Here is a 21,610-nt window from a genome sequence, read left to right as displayed (position 1 = left end):
CATAGAATTGAATCAGAAGGGACTCTTAAACACACCTAGTCTCCAACTTCCCTACAGTGAGGAGGGACACATAGAGCTAGATCTAGATCAAATTGCTCTGAGCACCATCCAGCCTGACCTTGAATGTCTCCAGGGATGGGGCATCCACCACCACCCTGAGCAACCTATGCTGGTTCCTCACCACCTTTATTGTACAAAACTTCTTCTTTATGTCCAATCTAAATCTCCCTTTTCTTTTTTAGTTTGAAACCACTTTTCCATTGATCTATTACAACAGACTCTGCTAAAGAGTCTGTAAAGACTGCCTTTTAGATGCTGAAAGGCTGACCCCTGGGGGACATCACTCATCATTGATCTCCATCTGGTCACTGAGCCACTGACAGCACTCAGCACAATCTTGCAACCAGTTCCTCGTCCACTGAACAGTACGCCCATCAAATCCATATCTTTCGAATTTGGGAAAGAGGGTTGTTGTGGGGGACAGTGTCAAAGGCAGATGACGTAAGTGGCTCTTCTGTTGTCTGCTAATGCAGTTAAACAATCATTAAAAGCCGCTAGTTTGATCAGGCAGAATCTGTTCTTGGTGAAGCCATGCTGGTTTCCCACATCATCTCCTCTTCCACGTGCCTTAGAATAACTTCCAGGAGGAATCCGCTCCATGATTTTCCCTGGCACAGAAGTGAGACTAACAGGTCTGCAGTTCCCTGTGTCATTCTTTCTACCCTTCTTAAAAATGGATGTGATGTTGCGTTTTTTTCCAAGACTTTACCTGACCACCATGGCTGTTCAGATACCATTGAGAATGATTTGGCATCTATGTCAGTCCGGTTCCCTCAGGACTCAGATGCATCTCATCGGGATCCAGTAGACTTATGAATGTTCAGGTTCTTCAGGTGGTCATAAACCTGACTTTTGTTGAGAGCAGGAGGGACATCACTCCCCAGTTCTCAGCTTCCAAACCATCTGCTCAACTGCTGTGTGAAGAGCAGTTGCTGATGAAAAATGAGACAAAAGTGTTGCTGAATAATTCAGCCTCCTCCTTGCCCATTTTTACTAGCTTGCCCATGTTGCTCACTAGGGGAGGTACATCCTCATGGACTTTTTTCCAGTTGATGTACCTATAGAATCATTTATTACTCTTAGCACCCCTTGTCCAGTCCAGTTGCAGGTGTGCCTTTACCTTCCTGGTCCTGCAGCCTAGCATCGTCCTTATAATCTTTGTAGGGTACCTGTCCCTGTTTACACTGCCTGTATTTTTTTCTTAGTCTTAAGTTTGACCAGCAGGTCTCAAGTCAGCCACACTGGTCTCTTACCTTTCTTTCCTCACTTCCAGCGCCTGAGGATGGAGTGCTCCTGTGTCCTAAGGAAAGATTCCTTGAAGATCTTCCAGCTCTGCTCTGTTCCATTGTCCTTTTGGACAGACTTTCAGGGATTTTTGTTGACTAATTCACTGAAGAGCTGGCAGCTGGCTCTCTTAAAATTAAGCTTCCTAATCATACTCTTTGCCTGTCTGATATCTCTCCAGAGTTTGGCCACTACAGCCCACACAGTCTCCAATCCTTATGTCACAAATCAGTTCATTTGCACTGAAGGGCAACAGGTCCAGCACTGCAACCCCCCAGTCAATTATCTGACTTAGGAAGTTATTCTTGATACATTCCAAGAGCCTCCTGGGTGCTCTGTGGCTTTCCCTGATACTTTTCCAGCAGATGTCAGCAGGGTTGAAGTCCCCCAGCAGGAACAGAAGCCTGAGATCACAATGCTTTGCAGAACTGGAGGAGAGAGGCTTCGTCAGCAGGCTCTACTTGATCCTGTAGATCCTACAGGCCTGCAGTAGATCCTAACCATAAGCCTTGCTTTATTGCCTTGTTCACTAACTCTCACCCAGAGGTTCTCAGCTTGCTTGTGGCTATTATTCAGTGACAGCTCTTCACACTCTTATCTATTCCTTGCTTGATGTAGAGGGCAACGCTTCCTGCCCTACTTCCTCGCCTGTTGCTTCTGAACAGCTTGTGGCTGTCAATGTCCACACTGCAGTCATGGGAATCATCACACAAGATTTCAGTGACAGTACACTCATTGTCTTTACGTTAAATATATTTAAAATAGTTAGTGCATAAGCCCTCAAAGATTAAGATTCAGATCAGCATAAAGAGGCAAGATAGCTGTTATGATTCAATGATTTTTCAGCTTCTCGTCATACATGATGAGACCACTTGCTTTTTATCAATGAACAAGTGTTACGCTTTGTAGCATAATTCAGACTGGCTTCTCGGACTCAGTAGAACTTGATGTTTATTTGTTCTTTTAACACCATATGATTAATACTGAAAGAAATAAATGGGATCACTAAATCTTAAAATGTTGTTCTATTCAAGGCCTTTTCTCTTTTGGGAAATTACTCATTTCCTGCTCTTACTACCATTAATTTATTATTACTTGACATTCTTGACTTATGAAACTGTAGAAGATACACAGTGATTATTTTTAATCACTGATCTACTGACACAGTTGGATTAATTTAAGTAAGCATTAATAAATGACACAAGGCACACGCTTAACATGTGTCCTGAGTGCATTTTGAGGCCCAATAGTGAAAAGACAAACACTGTATTAGTTTCACTCTGATTGGAACTGCTGGGTGGGATGGGTGTTATCAAGTAATTAAGCTCTCATTCTGTCTAGACATAGATAAATCACATCCAGATTCGTTGAAGTACTTCACATGGGAAAAGTTTGCTTTCTGTCCAAATGAAATTGCACCATGCACATTGCTTCCACAAAGATAATATCTCCAGTAAAGTCCTTAATCTATTCATAATCTCCGCTGTGTTTGGACACTGTACTGTACTAAATCAGCACAGAGTAAGAAACGAAATGCAAACGTACCTAAAAACAGCTCCAGGAGTAATAAAAACTGGGTTGTCGTCTGAGAAGGTAGTATGCACTTGAACAGGTGAGGCCCTATGGAAACCACGTGGCTCTCTTCTCTGTGACCTGGGAAGGACATTTGCCTTTACTTTGTTCAGTGGAAAATTAACAAGGTCCACAAGATCCTGGCTGAATAGCACCTATTTTCTGTTGACATCAGTAGTTTGATTTCTGTCCAGAAGGAATTATCACATCTAGTTGAACTGGGCAATGAGGTAGTCCATGTGTACAGATAGGAGTCCTTTCAAAACAAACATCTGTGTTTTCTAATGACCAGTATAAGGAATAATCTTAGGTCATGGGATACCAACTCTAAGTTGCATGTTACTTAAAAGCAGAATAAGTCAAGTCTATACATGGAAAGTTTTGAGTTTAACGGAATCAAAACCAACATGCATGGAATGGAGAATCATAGTGTTGTTTTCCCTTACCCTCTGGTGATGCTAGTGAGAAGAAATAGAGTGTGCTTTGTTCTGGTTACTATTAAAAGTAATTTCAGAGATGTCTGCCGTGATGTCACTCAGAGGGTGGTGATGCACTGGAGAAGGTTGCCCAAGGAGGCTGTGGATGCCCCATCCCTGGAGGCATTCAAGGCCAGGCTGGATGTGGCTCTGGGCAGCCTGGTCTGGTGGTTGGCGACCCTGCACATAGCAGGGGGGTTGAAACTAGATGATCATCGTGGCCGTTGCAATTCAAGCCCGTCTATGATTCTATGATTATTTTTTTTAATCTTATGCCAAATATTCTTTCTTTTTTGTCTTTGTAGATGTTGATGAATGTCAGGCTATTCCTGGAGTCTGCCAAGGAGGAAACTGCATTAATACAGTAGGTTCCTATGAGTGCAAGTGTCCTGCTGGTCACAGGCAGAATGAGGCAACTCAAAAATGTGATGGTAAGTGGTGTGAGACAGCAAACCTAAAAAATGGTTAAATAAAGCATTGGAGCTCCTTGGTAACGGAAGAAGAGGTACTGAATATGCCTATTCAGATCAGACACTGTAAAGGTGCAGGGCCTTGTATTTTTTTCTTGGGTCACAGTATTGTCTGTTACTATTTTGCTGTTCATATTTTGTGTTAAATGCTTTTTTCTCTCACGCTCGTTTGGGTAACTGCAGTGTTCATGCTGTTTCAAAATTTACAAGTGTTGGTAAAGAGTGAATCTGTGAGCACTAAGTTGCAGTAGCTGAGTTATTTTGATTTTATTTGTATTCTCAAAACTGCCCAGAATACTTTGATACAAGTAGTTATTGTCAGCTTACTGATCACAGCATGGAAACCAGATGTGGTAAGGAGCATAAGAAATTTCTTCTGTGTATGTTTTATTTTGAGGAGCCTAGGTAAGTAAAAAAGATGTAGAAAATTATTTGCAGGAGAAAAATCAAATGGACCATATTTAATAAGCATAGTTTAATGATTACAGGCCATTTTTACTCAGTAAACATACTGATTCAATTGAAAGTAGATATTCTGTGTAGTATAAAATAAGGTAATAGAAAACTGTTGAGTATTTTTGTGTTTGATGAAGAATTTACTGGAAGAAATTAGTAATCTTAAACTTCAGTCATTGATCTCCAAATGACTCCTACCAAATAGGTAAATATATCATCATATTTATGTTACAGTGATAAAAGGACTGCTTTTTCAAGGTGTTGATTTGTGCTTGGGCAGCAATTCAAGTATGCTGCTTTGTTTCATTATGCTCCTGTTCTGTTACAGACACGTGGTTTGTAGCTTATGTCTGAAGTCACATTTTTCTCTTTTTTTTTTTCCTGCACTACAGAATTCACAGAGACATTAAGTAATGTATTCAGTGTGAAAAGCGTGTTTTTTTATGTGAAAAGGTTGCAGCTGGTGTTATTGCAGGTAATACTGAGGAGCAGATAAATATCTACAGATATTTTTCTCTGATTCTGTCCTTATCTCACCTTTCAGTCATTTTGTTCTTGATGTTGGCCAGTTTGAATTTCTGCTCTATGCGCAGTGATATTCCCATCCTGTGCTGTTTTTAGGGAAGCCTCTGTATGTCTTCTCAAAGTCCCATGAGAAGCAGTTGGTGATACATAAAGCTGCAACCTTAGAAATGAAGCTCTGAAGGCTTTTCTTGCCATGTTTGAGGAGAAATAAAAGCAGCTTGTGCATGCGTCTGTGCATATATATATATATATATATGTATACTTAGCTGTATGCAAGAGTGTGTGATAGGTATCAGGGAGTGCACAGAGACTTAGTGCTCTGCAGGAAGCAAAAAGGTTCACAGTGAAAGGAGCTCCGTCTGAGCCATGTTGGAAGTATGGGAATACCAAGAGCTTTACTGAGGCGCTGTAAAAAAGCTGCTGTTAGAATTGCTTGAATCTGTGTCACCCACTCTTAAAATGTGTAATTTCCCTTTTATTTCTGTATTGTGTTAAAAGCTGCAGGGGAAGCAGCTGGCATTTTTGTGGCTTTGTATCCCTCACCATTACCCCCATAACATGCCTAACTGAAGCATTTCTGGTGAATTATAAATGAGGAAGCAGAGCATGGTGGCTAGCATTCTTATGTGAATTGAAAATTGGGAAGAACCACTGTCTTTGAGGAATTGTTTCCTGTTTTTAAGCAGAAGAGCTCTTTGTTAGTGCCATTAGTCTTTAAATGCTCTTGCATATCAAAATGTGAGAAAAAGTCTATCAACACAGGCGCTGAAATAATGCAACCCGACAAATGCTCCTCTTCGGAGTAGTGATGTTTTTAAGTCAACGCTGAAGATGTTGTAAAACTGTGGTAAATAAAAAAAAGTGTGATATACGAGTCCCAATAATCCCACATTTATATATTTTCTTAAAAGACCATTAGGGAGGCATATATTCATTATATAAAATTTATTGGAGTTGTAGATTATAATTTACTGACACTGACCTCTCAGAAGTTAATGACAATTCTACATCACTAAATAGGGTTTAAAAATTTTCCGAAGTATACTAGAACAACTCCTGTGAAGTTGTCCTATGAGGGCATGTAAGCCCTCACATGTATAAAAGAAACTAGATATCTTAGGCTATTTGGTAAAATATGGTCTTTGAAGTTAATCCTCTTCGGGGGTCAGTATTACTACTTCTATTTATAAACTCATCTATATTAGTGATTTATAATTTTTGACAGGCTGTTGTCAGTGAGGTTTCTTGTATTATTAGACAATTTATGGAAAGGTTCAAGGTGCAGAGGGGAGAAATTAAGCTTTTGGTTGTGCTTGCTGGTTTAAAAGGTGGATTTCTACTTGTTTGTATGAGGGCTGCCTCCTGTTTTACTATTTTGGCCCACAGTTTTAGAGGCACATGGTGGTATGGCAGTAGTGGTTGAACCTTCCTGCATCTGACGTCATGGGCCAACATAATAGAATTGGTGGCATTACTATCAGAGCAGCCCTTGTCATATTTCCTTGAGGTTGAAGATGTGCTTCAAGTGATGATAAAATAAGGGAGTCTTCTTGCATGATTATTGAATGACTCTGCCATCAGAAATGTGTCACTTTCCAGAAGTAAACTGTTCCTGCACAGTCCTCCTTTTGTCCTTTTTGTTGCCTGTCTGATGTGATGTTTTAGTTTCTATGTGCATATACAGAAGGCAGTATTATACTTTAGAAGACTTACAAGTTGTGAAAGACGTTTGCATGAAAGATCCCAACAAGGCACCCAGCCAATTCTGGTTCTGTTGTGACTTGTACACATTGTTCCCTTTCATTAGATTAAACTGTATGGTGAGCAGTTCACAACATTGTATACATTGTCTTCAATATAGTAAAGTAATACAAGGTTTCAGAGATTTCCTGGCAACTTATTTGCTTTTGACTTACACCATCATTTCAAATTCTGGACTCTCTACATTGGTTAACTATGAAGTCTTGAGGGAAAATATTATTTCTTGAAAGAGTTTAGATTTAGCAGAAATTACATGTACTTTTGTACAAGCTTGAACAGCTTTCTGAAATGTGGGGAATAGCTGTTATTGTCTCATGGCTATTTTAAAGTAAAATTTAAGCTTGTAACATCCTTCAAAATGCTTAAATAGCCTTGTTAAAGAGAGAATTTTTACTTCAGTTTCCATCATGTAAAAGATACATAAAGGGGTCTTAGGAGGCTTGTATGTGTAGAGTAAGGTTGTTTGTAGAGATGTTGCCTGTACTCTAAGTTGTCTTTTCTACAGTCACTTCCAAAAAGACATGATTGAAGGGATGAGCACGGTGCTTCATTCTTGTTTACTCTACAAAGAACAGTTCTCACATTCTTAGTGTGTTTGTGCAAAAGTTAATTTTCCTTGCATTTCTTGAGTGTACTGTGCAGATTCATATCTATAGGGAGTTCTTTATGTGTGGACTCTGGGGAGTTACCTTTCTAATAATAAAGACCCTATGTATGCTAAATCCTTTTGGCACACTTTATTTTCTTTTAGTTCTCAGTGTGGAGCATGTAAAGGGAGGGGAAGTACAAGCACACATAAAAGCCTTCTATAAAAATAACACTAGATAAAGTTTGTTTCTCAGGTACTCATTAATCTCTAAGCAATTCCTAGAGTGACAGGGTTGAGGAAATGATTGTCTGTATAAAAGTGCAACAGTCTGTATGAAGTCCCAAGACTTTACTGCTAGGAATGTGAAGACTCAGTGTCACCACAACATAATTTCTGCTATATGCTTTTTCTGATTCTTCTCTGACATTATTTTACATGAGACAGCTGGGTTCAACAGTCTGATTTATTACACCAATTAGCTTATTTCCCAGTGTAAAAGAGACGGCATCCATATCTTTTCTAACGAGTTAAGCCACAATCTTTTACTTAGGACTGTCTTTGGTATGAAGCCATGAAAAACCTGTGCCATCTTATAATTCCAGCATGAAAATGTAGCTCATCCCAAGAAGATTGGTTTTGCTCTGCCATGTTTGCTTCTTCTTTTTAAATATCAGCCACACTTCATCCTTGCTGACAGTTAAAGACAAGATGAATCTCTCTACTTAGACTGTAGTATATGCAAATATCTTAAGATTTTGTCACAGTTTTGGAATGAAGTGGTTACTTACAGTGGTTCATTTGTGTAAATGATTATGACAGTTTTTATTCTTATGCTGCTTTCCTTAATTGTATTTCTTTCATCCCAGCCTGCTCTGCTGTGTTTCACTTCTTCATCAGTGCAGTCAGATAGATGCCTCCCATTGCTTCTTGTTGCTTCAGCTCTTCATTTTAGTTTGTGCTGGGACACTGCTTCATGCTCTCAGTCCTGGCTTTCAGTGCCGTACAGTTCCTCACTATTTGCAGTAGTTAATTCGCCAGCTTGATGCCATCTCAGTTTCCATATAGCTGCGAATTTTTTCAGTGACACCACTGAAAAGCAGGGTGACACCACTGCTTTTGGTTAATATAAATGTTTTTGTGGATTAAAAATACTTGAAGAAAATGTGAAAACGTGACATTTGATTTATACTTCTGAAGATCATGGCCAAAATTCTTTCTTTCACCTGAAGTATTACAAGAAAGCCAGAAAGCTATAAGATTTGATGAACAATACCTTTGTGGTCACAGAAGCTCGGAGCTGTCATGCTCGGCATTATTCTTCATTCAACTCAGAAGGAGGTTGTATTCTTCGGCACTGTGTTGTAGGTGCCACATCGAGATGACAGTCAGTATGTGTCATTCAGGGGAAGTCTAGGTTCTGCCTCTCCTGCACTCTGAGGCTTGACATCGTGTGCACTTTGAACATAGAAGGAAAGCCTGCATTAGATGACAAACGAAATGACTTGCGCATACTTCCTTCACAGCAGTTTATAAGCACTTGCAGTATGTTATTAAATCCGAGCTAAATTACAATTTCAGAAAGGCTATCCTCCCTCTTTTTAAAACAATAATTGGAAGTGTTTTGCTCATTATCCTATCTATTTTCCTTTTTGGATAGATATTAATGAATGCAGCATCATCCCAGGAGTCTGTGAAGGTGGTGAATGTTCTAACACAGTGGGAAGTTATTTCTGCCTCTGCCCCCGGGGATATGTCTCATCTACAGATGGCTCCCGCTGTATCGGTAGGTGTTCCATCCTGTAGACTTGAAGAACTCTTAAGATTATTGAGGCAATTGATAGACAGCAGGAGAACTTCTATCCCAGCCATCTAGCATTTTCCCCAGGACCTTGATGTCCTTACTCACTAGCATTGCTCTTTTCCGACAGCTTAAATTGCATAATGTTATCCTCCTCTGATGATTGCCACAGCAGCAATCATTATCAGTATTCTCGATTACTCTATGTCACTGTAGACAGGGAACTCCTGCCAGGGATCTGGGTTTGGGTCTAGGACTTTAGCTAGGACTTTACGCTGGTCTAGGACCAGCGTAAGGCATTAAATAGAGTGTGCTGAGTTGTCACTAATTTGGCTAGCAAGCCAAATATTAACTTTCATTAGACTGCAGCCTTTACAAAGCAATTTATTTTAAAAATCTGCTTCAATATTTATAAGAAAGATGTATGCTTATTTTCTCAGGTGGTAATGCACTTTGTGGATCTTCTTACTAGGTTTCTTTTATACAGCTGCACGTGTCGAATATATGGTATAAACTATACTGGTGAATTAATGAAAAATACATGTACAATAATGTTGTATTTTCTAAGTCTCATGTGGGTGTTCTTATTTTGGATATCTCAGAGCAGTTTGTCTTCACATTGAGAAAGGGATGGTAATTCCAAAGGGAGTTCTGAATTACAGATAGGGGAGTAAGCCAGCAGCAACACAAGACCTGCAAGGGATTTCACATGAATAATTTTTTGCATGATATAGTCAGTTTTTATATCAAGGCTCATCTGAGGAATGCCAGGCTTTGAATATATCGTGCCTGGTCTCAGGAGTACTAAGATCCTATGATTTCCAAGGTGATCAAAATTTTGATGGATTTTGGTGTATTTTTACAATCCAGTTTTTAAAATAAGCTTCCAAAACCAGTTGTACACAGAGTGCATATCATAATCTGTTAAGGCAGGCTCTTGTGTCAAACTTCTTCCTTTAAATAAGTGAACATTTATCTGGAAGTTCCTGTACTGTCAGAGTTCTGGATAAATTAGTGCTCAAAAGAAAAGTGAGGAATGTAATCATTAATACAAATTACTTCATTTTCACCAGTTTAAGATAAATACTTGCTTTTAACAAAAATGTCAGAATGTACTTAGATATTATAATTTATACTACATCCTTCCAACTTAATTAAGCTTTTATCCTATTCAGCATTCAGAGTATGACAGTAAATGATAGAGGATGTGTCCTTGAAAGAAGTAAGACACAAAAGACATATTTATATGAGTATTTCTCATGCGGAAATACTGAAAATACAGTTGTGCATTTAGTCGACCTTTAACGTATACATAGTTTCAGTTGAAACTAATCATGATTGAAAATGATCAAAGGGAAATAAAAGTGCTTAGAGTTATTTCTATAACTATAAATTGGAACTTTAATTCATGCAAGCAGGAGCATGTGTCGTAACAAATCCTTAGCTTAGTTACCAAGTATACACAGTAATTGTTTTATACTCTCTGATTAGTAGTTGGGCACTTGAAGCAGTCATTAAATGTCATACTAACACTGAAAATGCTGTGTGAATGTTAGATTTTTAAGAGAAGACTGGATGACATTTATTCATTCAGATGTATCTACACATAAAAAAAATAATTTCATAGATATTCTGATGTCACAGTTGTTATGTTGTCTTAATTTTTGTCACACTGGGCTTTTCAGAGTTGTATCTGGTGTCTATTTGTGTTGCTTGGTATCCTTTGTATCAGCCATGTCTCCTGTTAGCTTGAACAGACTTTAGGATCTTAGATGTACTGTTTATACACTGAGAGCATGACTTGAATGAGGCCCTGAAACTGTTAGCCACTTTGATGCTTTCAGGCACCTAAGATACTAATACATACTAAGGTAACTATTATTGCCCCAACTGCAACCTAAGGGAAGGCAGCTGGAGTGGAGGCATCTTGCTGATAGTGCAGGGAAACTGCGGGTCTTTTTCTGGGAGGTGGGATGGCTGCTGCTTTGAAGAAGCTAGTGCAGGCCCTCCTTAGTGCAGGCCCAGCTCCTGCTGTTGGGCAGCCACGTTGAGCACTGCAGCATCTTTGTCAACTTTTGAGATCAGAGCAGTGTAATGCTTTATGATTAAAAATGTGTGAGTGAACAGTTCTTTAGTGTGCTGTAAGGAGAAATCTTTGATGCCTCTCCTCACCCAAGCCTTCTGCCGTATTTGGTAGCATTGGGTTCTTTGCTTTACACTCCAGAGTCTGTGAAATATTTTGGCCTTTTCTTTTTAAAAGATGAATGAAATCTCCTGATGTTCAACTAAATGTTCAAAATGATTCTTAAACATAGCTTTTGAGTGAGGGCCTGTCATTTCAAAAATGCTTATAATTAAGATTTATGTTTTTGACCTTAGCAACTGTTTGTCTTTATTTTATGTAAAGCATTTCCTTCTAAAATCTAGCTTACATCTCTCTTCTTTTAGTTTAAAGCCATTTCTCCTTATCTCTTTACTATCAGACCTTGTAAAAAATCCACTTCTGTTTATAATCTCCCCTCAAGTACTGTAAGGCTGCAGTGAGGTCTCCCTCACTGCCTTCTTTTTTCCAGGCCAAAGAAAAGACCAGTTCTTCCAGCCTGTCTTTGCAGGAGAGGTGCTCCAGCCCTCTGGTTATCATACCGCCTACTTCTTCACAGGGCCTCCTTCAACATCCTTCCTTTGCTGGGGGCCTGGTTGCAGTACACCAGATGGAGCCTCACAAGGACAGACTAGAACGGAACAGTGATCTTCTGCCTCATGCATACTGTTTTGTTTTACTGCTTATGTTAGTTGTTGGAAAATACTTCAATGAAAATGAATAGCTGACTTTTGTTCTTCTTGCATGTTTTTTATCTTCAAAAGTTGTTAATTTCAGTGAAATGACTCAATGCTCTTAAGAGCATGATGATGTTCGCACGAGGCTACGCTTGGTAGGAGTTTTGCAAAAAGAAATCTCCTGGTTTTGCTTGTTTAAATAAAACCAATGCTAGTTTTCAGTCCTTGTATATATCTGCTTTTTATACCTACTTGATTCTCATAGTGTTTCAAAGTTAGCAGCTTTTTGAAATGAATATGTTAAAATAGAATGAGTTTATTATTTTCCAGTGACTATTTCTGGGAACCTGCTATAGCCATTCTTTGTCATATTGAAGCTGTATTATGAGCAGAGGTAATAAATTGATCAACTAAGTATTTTTCCTTGCAGTAAATTAGTATAAGTTTGTCATAGTCCAGCAAGTAACATGATTTTCTTCAAGTCATTTGAGTAACAATTGCATATAAATGTTCTAATCATTTTACTGTGACTGCATTGAAATATACACTTTTCTTCCACTTTTATATACACTTTTCTTTTTTGATTGTTGAGTAGCAGAGCAGGCTGTGATATAAAATATTTAGTTGCTGATAGTCTCTTTTTTCAAATTTTGTTATTGGCTTAGCCTTGTTCTTTTACAAGCTGTGTATCAGTGATGCTGTTCAGTAGGTAATACCTGTAGTGAATAAGGATAGATGTGGTTGGGACTACAGTAACAGTCACAGAATGGTTGAAATTGTCAGGGGCCTCTGAGTCCATGCAATCCAATCCCAGACCCAACAAAGGCACCCAGAACAGGGTGCCTGGTCCTGTGGCCAGGTGACTTTGGAATATCACCACGGAGGAGACCCCACAGCCTTTGGGCAGCTTTTCCCAGGGCTCTCTCCCCCACATAGTTAAAGCACGTTTTCTCATGTTCAGACAAAACCTGCTGTGTTTAAGTCTGTGCCTGTTGTTGCTTGCCCTATTGAAACCAAGAAAAGGGAAGGACTGGTAAAGGAGAATGAGCAATTATCAAGGTCCTTATGTCCCGTATACATCGGGATCTCGCTGGGATCTGAATCTGAAGAACGTGCTATTTGCTTTCTTCTAAAAACTCACCTAACAAAGTCTGAAATAATTGTGTGTAATACCCATAGGATTTCTGTTCTTTCCCAAAACTTCTGTACTGAGTGTTGACGATGCTAATATAAAAAGTGTACCTAGTCCTTTCCACAAAATAATTTCTGAAAGAAATTGAGTACTTGTCATGACCGGAAGGAAAGATGAGTTTGACAACTAGATGTTAGATTAATGTAATTCTAGTATCACTCAAACTAAAAGAACATGAAGTAAATTAAATATAGAATGGATGGGTACTGATCATCTCAGATACTTACTGGATGTTTTGCTTTGTTTTTAGATAGAACATTTCAAACATTTTAGTGCTTATATGAATTGAATAAGGGAAAGTAGCTTTGAGAGTTCACGTTACTATTTTTTGTTGTTTTTTTTTTTTTTTTTTTAAATTGGCTTCCAGATCAGAGGACAAGTACATGTTTCTCCAACCTAGTGAATGGCCGCTGTGCCCAGGAACTTCCTGGTAGATTCACCAAAAGGCAGTGCTGCTGTGAGTCTGGCCGGTGCTGGGCCATTGGATCTGTTCCAGAGATGTGTCCTGTTAGAGGTTCTGGTGAGTGGTCTGGTGGGGGTTTTTTGTTGTTTTGTTTTGTTTTCTCCTTGCTGTCCCTTCTATTTAGCTGGAGATCATTTTAAACTACTTTAAAATGTAGGCTAAAAAGAAAGGGATTTAGATTATTACTCATTCTTGTGTTTTTAATAATGATATTTCCATCTGTGAACAATTTTTTTCTGGTCCTTTATTGTTTGGGACTAGTTTCTTTAACGTCCTTTTGTTGACATTGGAAATAGTTCTCGGGAAATGGGGAAGATTTTGTGGTCAAGCTCAAAGAGGAAATGACTCTGAGGGTCCATAGTTCATTTCGATTTAAAGGAACAGCTGCTCTCTCTTTTCATAAAATTTCATGTTACTTTGAACTAGGAATGCATCAGTATTTCATTTATTCTTTCAACTCTATACTCACAGAACAATATTCCACATCCCTCATGAAATGTGTTTCCAGTTTATCTGTATCAAAATCTCTGAGGTATCAGGGAGTTAGTGTTGTTGGAAACATCAGCAAAACGGTTTAAACGTACGGTTGTAAATTAAGATATTTCATTTTATTATTCTTAGTGACCTCCTTCAAATAACACCTGTCACAACTGTGGAATTCCCTTGAGATTAGAAATGGGAGAGGGAACACATAACAGTAAAGACAATGAGGTTGCTGCAGCGCGCAAAGATCTGTATCTTCCTAATAAGCTGACTTAGAAGGACTCATTTACTTTACGCCTCTTTTTGTGTTCCTCTTCAATAGATGAACACCGCAGGCTTTGTGTGGATGGTGTGCCTGCTGGAGGTGGCTCCAGAGGTGGTGGTGGAACTGGAGGAAATGGATTCCTTCCAGGTGGCAATGGCAATGGCTACAGCCCAGGAGGAGCAGGATTCATTCCCATCCCTGGAAATAATGGTTTCTCCCCAGGTGTAGGTGGAGCAGGAGTAGGAACGGGTGGTCAGACCCCCACTGGGAATGGCCCAATAATAACAGGGCTAAGTAAGTATTTGTGTTGTTATTACTTTCTGATCTCTTTTTTGATTCTTTCAATTTTTTTTCCTGTTCTTTTGCTTTGTTTTTATTCTGAGAATGGCATTGTGTTCTTTATGCATGTTCTTAGCATGCCTTTGCATTCAGCCACATACAGGAGACTTCAAATCACATATTAGAGGGCTAGGGATTCCTTTTTCCGACAGGAGTTCAGATGTATGGATTTGTTTTCTTCGCTTCACTTAGAGAGTCCTTCAGCCTATAGCCATCTTTTGGGTTTGTGTTTACAAGTTGTTGTTGTTTACATGACTTATCATGACTAAGTTTTGTGTTTATCACAGTCTCCTGGTGGTAAGAGCTTTACATTGATGTATCTATTAACTCTATGCCAGTTTATCTAGTCATATACAGCTTACATGTTGGCTTCCCAATTCACAATGAAGATTTGGATTTGCCAGTTGTGCTGGTGCCTGCTGATCCATCTTTGTCAGCACTAATAAATTCCAAAGTACTTCCAAAATACTTAGCACTTAAAATAAATTATTCTCTTTCATTGTTTTCCCAAACATAGAACTCACCCATTCTGCAAGAACACTTCCTTGACTGAAAGCCCCAAATGACGTCTCATATATGTAAAGTTTACTTGTACTTGAAAATACAAATGTTTGACTTGTGTTCTGCTGTTTGTTTGTTTTTCATATTAGCAATACTCAATCAGACAATAGACATCTGTAAGCATCATCCAAACCTTTGTTTAAATGGACGTTGTATACCGACCATCTCTAGTTACCGTTGTGAGTGCAATATGGGGTATAAGCAGGATGCAAACGGTGATTGTATTGGTAAGTAAAAATTTCTTAAATCTGTTATTGTCTTTTAAAACACTAACATTTTTTAGCTTTCTTTTTTTTCTCAAAAAAAATGCATTCTATCTTTGTAACACAAATGTCATTATGTGAATAATATTGCTCTTGTGAAAGGGAGTGCAAGGACTGTGACATTACTTACACAGAATAATTTATAATCTTCATGAGAGGAAGCAGACATGCTTCCTAAAAGAAAATCTTGACTCAAAAATATGGTTATTGACTATCAATCTACTTGGTGGATAGTACATTGTTTTCTTTATATTCAGCAAGTTCTCATTTACTCTTTCATAATGCTCTCATAGCTCCGTTTTATTTGTAGAAGTAATGTTGAATGACATTCAAGGTAACTAGGATCAGAATTCTTGCTTTTAAAGACACTAAATCAGTAATTGAACGGATTAGTTAACTTTTGTTTTTGTTTACATTTAATGTAGAAATATTAAATACTAACTTCCTATAAATAACCACCAAATTCTAAATTTTGTGCTTCTGTTCAATTATTGCAGACATCATTCTTACTCTGCGAAATGTTTTTATGAGAAAGTTGTATGGAAAAAAAAAGTAAATTTAGCATACAATATACTACATAGAAAGAATCCTAAGGTCCTAAGTAGAAAGCTGTGGCTCTCTTGATTGAATTAACTTATTGATTCTTTTTATTAAGAGATTTGAAATCTGTGAATGAAAAGTAAGGTTTTTAAGTATTAAAAGTGTACATACATATATATGTGTATATATATATATACACACACATATATAGGCGTTCTATGTACATATTGTAGAATTTTGTTACAGAAGCTGTGCTTTTGGAATTACTTTCTAGTGTCTCCTAGATAAGGTGAAAATGCAGAATCAGAGAATCACAAAAAATTGTAATTACTAGAGTCATTAAAATAATGTTGTAATCCAAGGCCATCAACTAAAAGCTGGGAATTATTGCAGCTTTGAATTGCATGTTTTCCTTTCCTCCTGAATTGCAAACTGAGTACCAGGACTTTTCTGTCTTGGCATGCTGCCTTCTGGAGAAGTGAAATGGGACAAGAGTTGAATAGTAATTTACATTGGATGCCCCTGTTTGTTACTGATGTCACTGTTTTCCTTTCCCATGCCAATTTGATATGTCCCCTGGGAGGATGTTGAAGGGATCAGGAACACAGGAAGTGCTCTTCTTAATCATCCCAGTTGGAAACTGGGACCTGAGCAGAAGAAAGAGAGTGGAATGTGAATATGTGGCTACATGGATGTCACCACACTAAAGGTTGTGAATGCTAAGATCTTGGATGCATCCTTGGTAGATCAGGCATGTTGATGTTACACGGGACATAACTGAACAGGAGAGGCAGTAATACACTGTCAGCAAGCTGACGAGGCTCAGCAGCAGGGCTATAAACTGGATTTGAGACGGAAAAGAGTTGTGCTGCTGAGTGGCAAGGGAAGAGCCAGGGAACACAGTCACTTGAGGAAACAAACAGGGTAAACTCAGATTTGTCCCAGAGGATTTTGGGAGTTTCCTTCAAGGAAATAATGCTGCTGGTATCCCAGCTGAAGTGGTTGTACACAAGTGCATGCAGCATGGGAAATATGCGGAAGGAGGTGGAAACTGTGGTGCAGTTAGAAAACTGTGACCTAGTTGCTACCACAGAATCATGGAGGGACAAATTTCACAACTGGAATACTACGATTGAGGGCTACAAACTTTCTAAAAGGGATAGGCCTAGCAAGAGGGGTTGGAGGAGTTGCCCTCTGTCCTCTGAGAAACAGCCACGAACAGACTGAGAGAGCTTGTGGGTTGAAATTAGGAAACAAAAAAGATGGTGCTGGGGCTCTACTAGAGGCAGGGGAAGATGGGGCAGGCACAGAACTGAACTTGGCAAGGAGTGTAAGAAGGGATTCTACAGGTACGTTGGTTAGAAGAGATGTACCTTCCAGAACATTTGTCAGGGCACATGAGGGATGAGCAGGTGATCTGAGACAGCCAGCATGGCTTCACTAAGGGCAGACTGTGCCTGGTAGTCTGGTAGCTTTCTGTGATGGACTGATGGCATTGGTGGACAAAGGAAAGGCAACTGATGTCTTCTGCTTGGACCTTGTGCAAGTTCTTTCATGTGGTCCCACACCACATCCTCATCTCTAAACTGGAGAAATATGCATTTTGAAGTCTCCCAGTGCAAGAAGACACGGAGCTGCTGGACTAAGGAAAGTAGTTTAGTACCTTTCTCTGTTTTTTTTGTGTGCTTGGAGAGTGTTAAGGTTCATCTTCTAAATTGTCATCTGTGATATATATAGCAAACCCAACTTTTATCAGCTTTTTTCTCTTTGGCAAAAGTTTTATAGAACACTTATCTGGCTGAGAAATAATAGGGATTTATTCTCTTGCTACATTCTTGGGCCACAGTAAGGGTAAGTGCATTGTAGTTGAGGAATAGGAATGTCGGTCTAAGTCTGCTTTGCCTGGATATACTTTGTTTCCATTGTGTTTAGAATTCTTGCCATTTGTTGACAGCAATTAATTTTGTGTCACTGTAATCAGTTATCTCCAGACTGTGGTGAGCCTTGACTCTTGGGAAACTATTTTGGAAGGGTCTAAGTATCTCCTGAAAGCTAGCATACTTAAATAATCTGAACTAATCATTGCTAATTATTTTGACTTTTCAGTGGCTTGTAGTTTAAGGAGCTGCTTATATTTGGGAGACCTTGTACGAGATGGTGAACTTTATGAATATTTATCTCGATAACACAGCTTTGTTTCACTGTTACTTTCTAATGGCATTACAAAGAAGTAGTAAGAGTGTATTAAGTGCCACATTGAAGTGCTGGTTTGTGAATATTAGTTGCTGTGAATCACGTAAAGTTGTCTTGGAACTTTAGACAAGAAATTAACTGCATGTGTGTATTGATATGTATTAACTCATATTAGAGGGTTGCTTCAGTCTAAATTAAGTACTTTTCTCGTACTGAAATAACACGACTTGAGGTATTGATAACATTTGAATTTCACAAAGTAAAGTAGGGTTAATGGTATATAAATGATCTCTGCTTCTGTGCTGCTCTCTCTGGCTGCCTACTCCCCATACAGTAAATTAAGAAGCCAGAAGTTATTAAACATTTTTGTTTAAAGAAAAGAAAATCATTATTTCAAAGGTATTCTGGCAAATCAAAACATAATCATATCGTATCACATCATAGAATGGCTTGGGCTGAAAGGGTCCTTAAAGCCCACCCAGCCCCTGCTGTGGGCAGGGCTGCCTCCCACCAGCTCAGCTGCCCAGGGCCCCATCCAACCTGACCTACAGGTGCCTACAGGGAAGGGGCACCACAGCTTCTCTGGGCAGCTGTGCCAGGGCCTCACTGCCCTCTGAGTAATTAATTTCCTTCTAACGATTAACTTAAATCAACCTTCCTTTAGGAAGGTCCCTTCCCCTCTTCTCCTATCACTATGAGACCATGTGAAAAATCAACTCGCTGTTTGCTGATAGGATCTCTTTAAGTACTGGAAGTTACATACTGCACTTTGACTTAAACTTGCATTATGCATCTCTCATGATGGAATGTTACCTGATGAAGCTTAAGGACCAATAGCAGTGCTAAGTGATCTCACACTGAAAGTCATTTTTTCAAATTGGTACATGTATGTAATACTGCTACATTTAATTAATTTTGTTGATAAAAACCCTATATAAAACTGTAAGTACATTGAAAGTGGCAGTAATCAAATAGCTGTGGTCTGTTGCAATTTGTATTACCAGACAACTAGACTTCTGTGTTTTAAATTTTATAATGGATCTTCACACTCATCACAGTAAGTCTTAAGTGAGTTTTCGAAGTTCCATTTTGTCTCTTCTGACAAGTGTTACAGGTGAAACCCTGAGAAAGGCGTATAATTGTGATGTAAGTGATGAAAAAGAAATATTTGTCACTGAAAAGAGGTGCGCAGGGGGATAGAATGAAATGGGCTAAATATCTGTCTCATCTGCTTCCTGTTTACAGTGCTTGAATATGCATGTTTGCAATACAAACTCAAAGCCAACAACTTCTTTATATTAACATATATTTGCTATTTCCCTTTTTTACCAACAGCTTATAAAAATAAGAGGAACTTAAAATGAATGTTTTATGGGAAAATCATCTCACGCACAAGGCTTCTCAGGGATTTTCAAAGCTTATGTCAGCTATTTCAAAGAGGAGCATTGCATTCTTGCTGTAGAATTTATAAATTAATTTACAGTGAGATCCACTTATAACATGAACATTTCTTTAACAGATTAAGCTAATTGGCTTATAATATGCCATAAATGCTAATCTCTGTAGGAAAACTAAACAGTATAGAAGAGTGCCTTATCTATTATTTGTAAGTTTCCTCTGTCCTCTCCTATCCTAAAGCAACATAAATATACAGTAAATTCATTTGAATTACAGTGTTTGGCAAGATGTTAATGTGAAAATATGATTTAGACTTTGACATCTTTTTGGTAGCTGAGAACTTTGCTCTGATAGAGTCATGCTCAGATCTCCTTTGTTCCCAAACTGGCTGAGCACTGGGGAAATATATCTACTCAAGACGAGAAGCATCCCAACAAACAGGCACTGTGGAGAAGCCTGAGGAGAGGAAGCTGCTATAACTACACAGACATACTTTTTTTGCAATGTAAAAAGCTGATATGTTTTGTCTTCTAAATTGTATTTAACATTCTGAATTTCTCTTTTCTTTACTTTGCTTCATTCTTGTGATTTTACTGGAGTGGTGCCTATGCAAAAAGGAATAGGCTAAATATGTGTAAAAGAAGGTATTTGATTCTTCCATTTGTTTTACCTCCGTTTACTTAACTGTTTACCCAAAACAATCTGGTTATATCTAAACACCAGGAATATTGTAAGCCAGCTCACAAAATCATTGATTTGGTAGTCCTAGATCTTACTGAGTTGTATATTGATGCCACTGGTTTTAACTGTATACACACTAAATCCTGTGAATTGTGTGATGTTGTTTATGTTAATTGGCACATGTATAATCTAGCTATTCATGTTACAGCACTTTAAAGAAGTATGCATTTATTTAACAGTAAGTGAAAATCATAGAGTCATAGAATGGCCTGTGTTGGAAAAAAATACGTTTTGTGAGTTTAATCTCTAATTCAGTGCTATTATTTTCAAGATATAATGATTTAAGTTTTAAAACTAGAACTGATAATGGTGGGAGCTTGTGGAGGACTTCAGAAACCATAATGAGGAGGAACAAACAATGTGGTTTTGGAGCTAGGAATAACTTTCTCAGTCTAGAGTCACAATTGGTTCATAGAAAGCCATTGGGAATCAAACCTGAGAAGGGTTCTTGAAAGGCAATAAGTTTTCAGAGCCCTGTGTGAGATGGGAGTAATTTCTGATCGGTTACCTAAAATTTAAACTGGTTGAAGTGTATTTCTGGTTATATTACCGGTTGCTCCAAAAAACTGAAAGCTTTTGAAGAGGAAAATAAGGTGCATTCTAGAGAAGAAGTAGGGTAAAAGCAGCACTACTGAAATGTAAAAACATGCTTTTTAAGTGCCTTCTTTGATTAGTGCTGGTTATGTTCTAAAGAACAAGTTGTTATTCAGTTAAAAGAGACTCTGCTGACTAAAGGGTTGCTTTAACCTGGCAACTGTCACATACTGTGATGCAGTGACACTGTTTCTTGAAAATATCAGGCTAGTTTGCTGTGAGAACTGTGTGTTCTTAGGAAAGTCATGATTTTGTATCATGAACAAGTTTTAAGTTTCAAGATTTGACAGTTTGCTGTCTTTTTCACTTAGAAGCTTCTAGGCTTGAAAAATAAGATGTGTACATGGTGTTTTGACTGATGTTCCCCTGTGCTGCCAACAGATGTTGATGAGTGCACGTCCAACCCATGCTCTAATGGAGATTGTGTCAACACACCTGGTTCATATTACTGCAAGTGCCATGCGGGTTTCCAGAGAACTCCTACCAAACAAGCTTGCATTGGTAAGAAAATTGGCTTCATGTCTACTGATATCGCAGATGTTCTGTCTCCTGTCAGATTATGTTCAATGTAGTTGCTAGTGCTATTTCAGTAAATTCCAATAGACTTTGTGTTAATTAGAATCCTTATTCTGGGCTGCCATTTCACTGATGATGTTATTCCATTATGCTGGAATACCTAGTATTTGACCAGTCCATTCTAAACAAGAATTCTACAAAAAATTAGGAAATGGACTATTATTGTGCAAGTGTGCATTTATGTATGGAAGCAGATGAATATTTGGACAGGTTTTTAGAGGTGCTTTCAATTT

At 38.4% G+C, this 21,610-nt stretch overlaps 1 protein-coding gene across 3 annotated transcripts in view; it reads left to right on the top strand.

The window, feature by feature from the left end:
- The window catches only part of FBN2 (fibrillin 2), a 160,453-nt gene that overhangs the window by 43,987 nt on the left and 94,856 nt on the right, over positions 1–21,610 (top strand). For all 3 annotated transcript variants that reach the window (XM_042866234.1, XM_042866233.1, XM_042866235.1), the window contains 6 exons: positions 3,698–3,823; positions 8,851–8,976; positions 13,329–13,481; positions 14,230–14,466; positions 15,162–15,299; positions 21,183–21,302. In XM_042866234.1, the coding sequence (XP_042722168.1) occupies positions 3,698–3,823; positions 8,851–8,976; positions 13,329–13,481; positions 14,230–14,466; positions 15,162–15,299; positions 21,183–21,302 (900 nt within the window). The remainder of the gene's footprint in view (positions 1–3,697; positions 3,824–8,850; positions 8,977–13,328; positions 13,482–14,229; positions 14,467–15,161; positions 15,300–21,182; positions 21,303–21,610) is intronic.

The sequence above is a fragment of the Lagopus leucura genome, unplaced genomic scaffold (genome assembly GCF_019238085.1).
Source record: "Lagopus leucura isolate 7727_CA_CO unplaced genomic scaffold, USGS_WTPT01 Super-Scaffold_810, whole genome shotgun sequence".
Lineage (NCBI taxonomy): Eukaryota > Metazoa > Chordata > Aves > Galliformes > Phasianidae > Lagopus > Lagopus leucura.
This window is presented reverse-complemented; position numbering and strand designations above follow the sequence as displayed.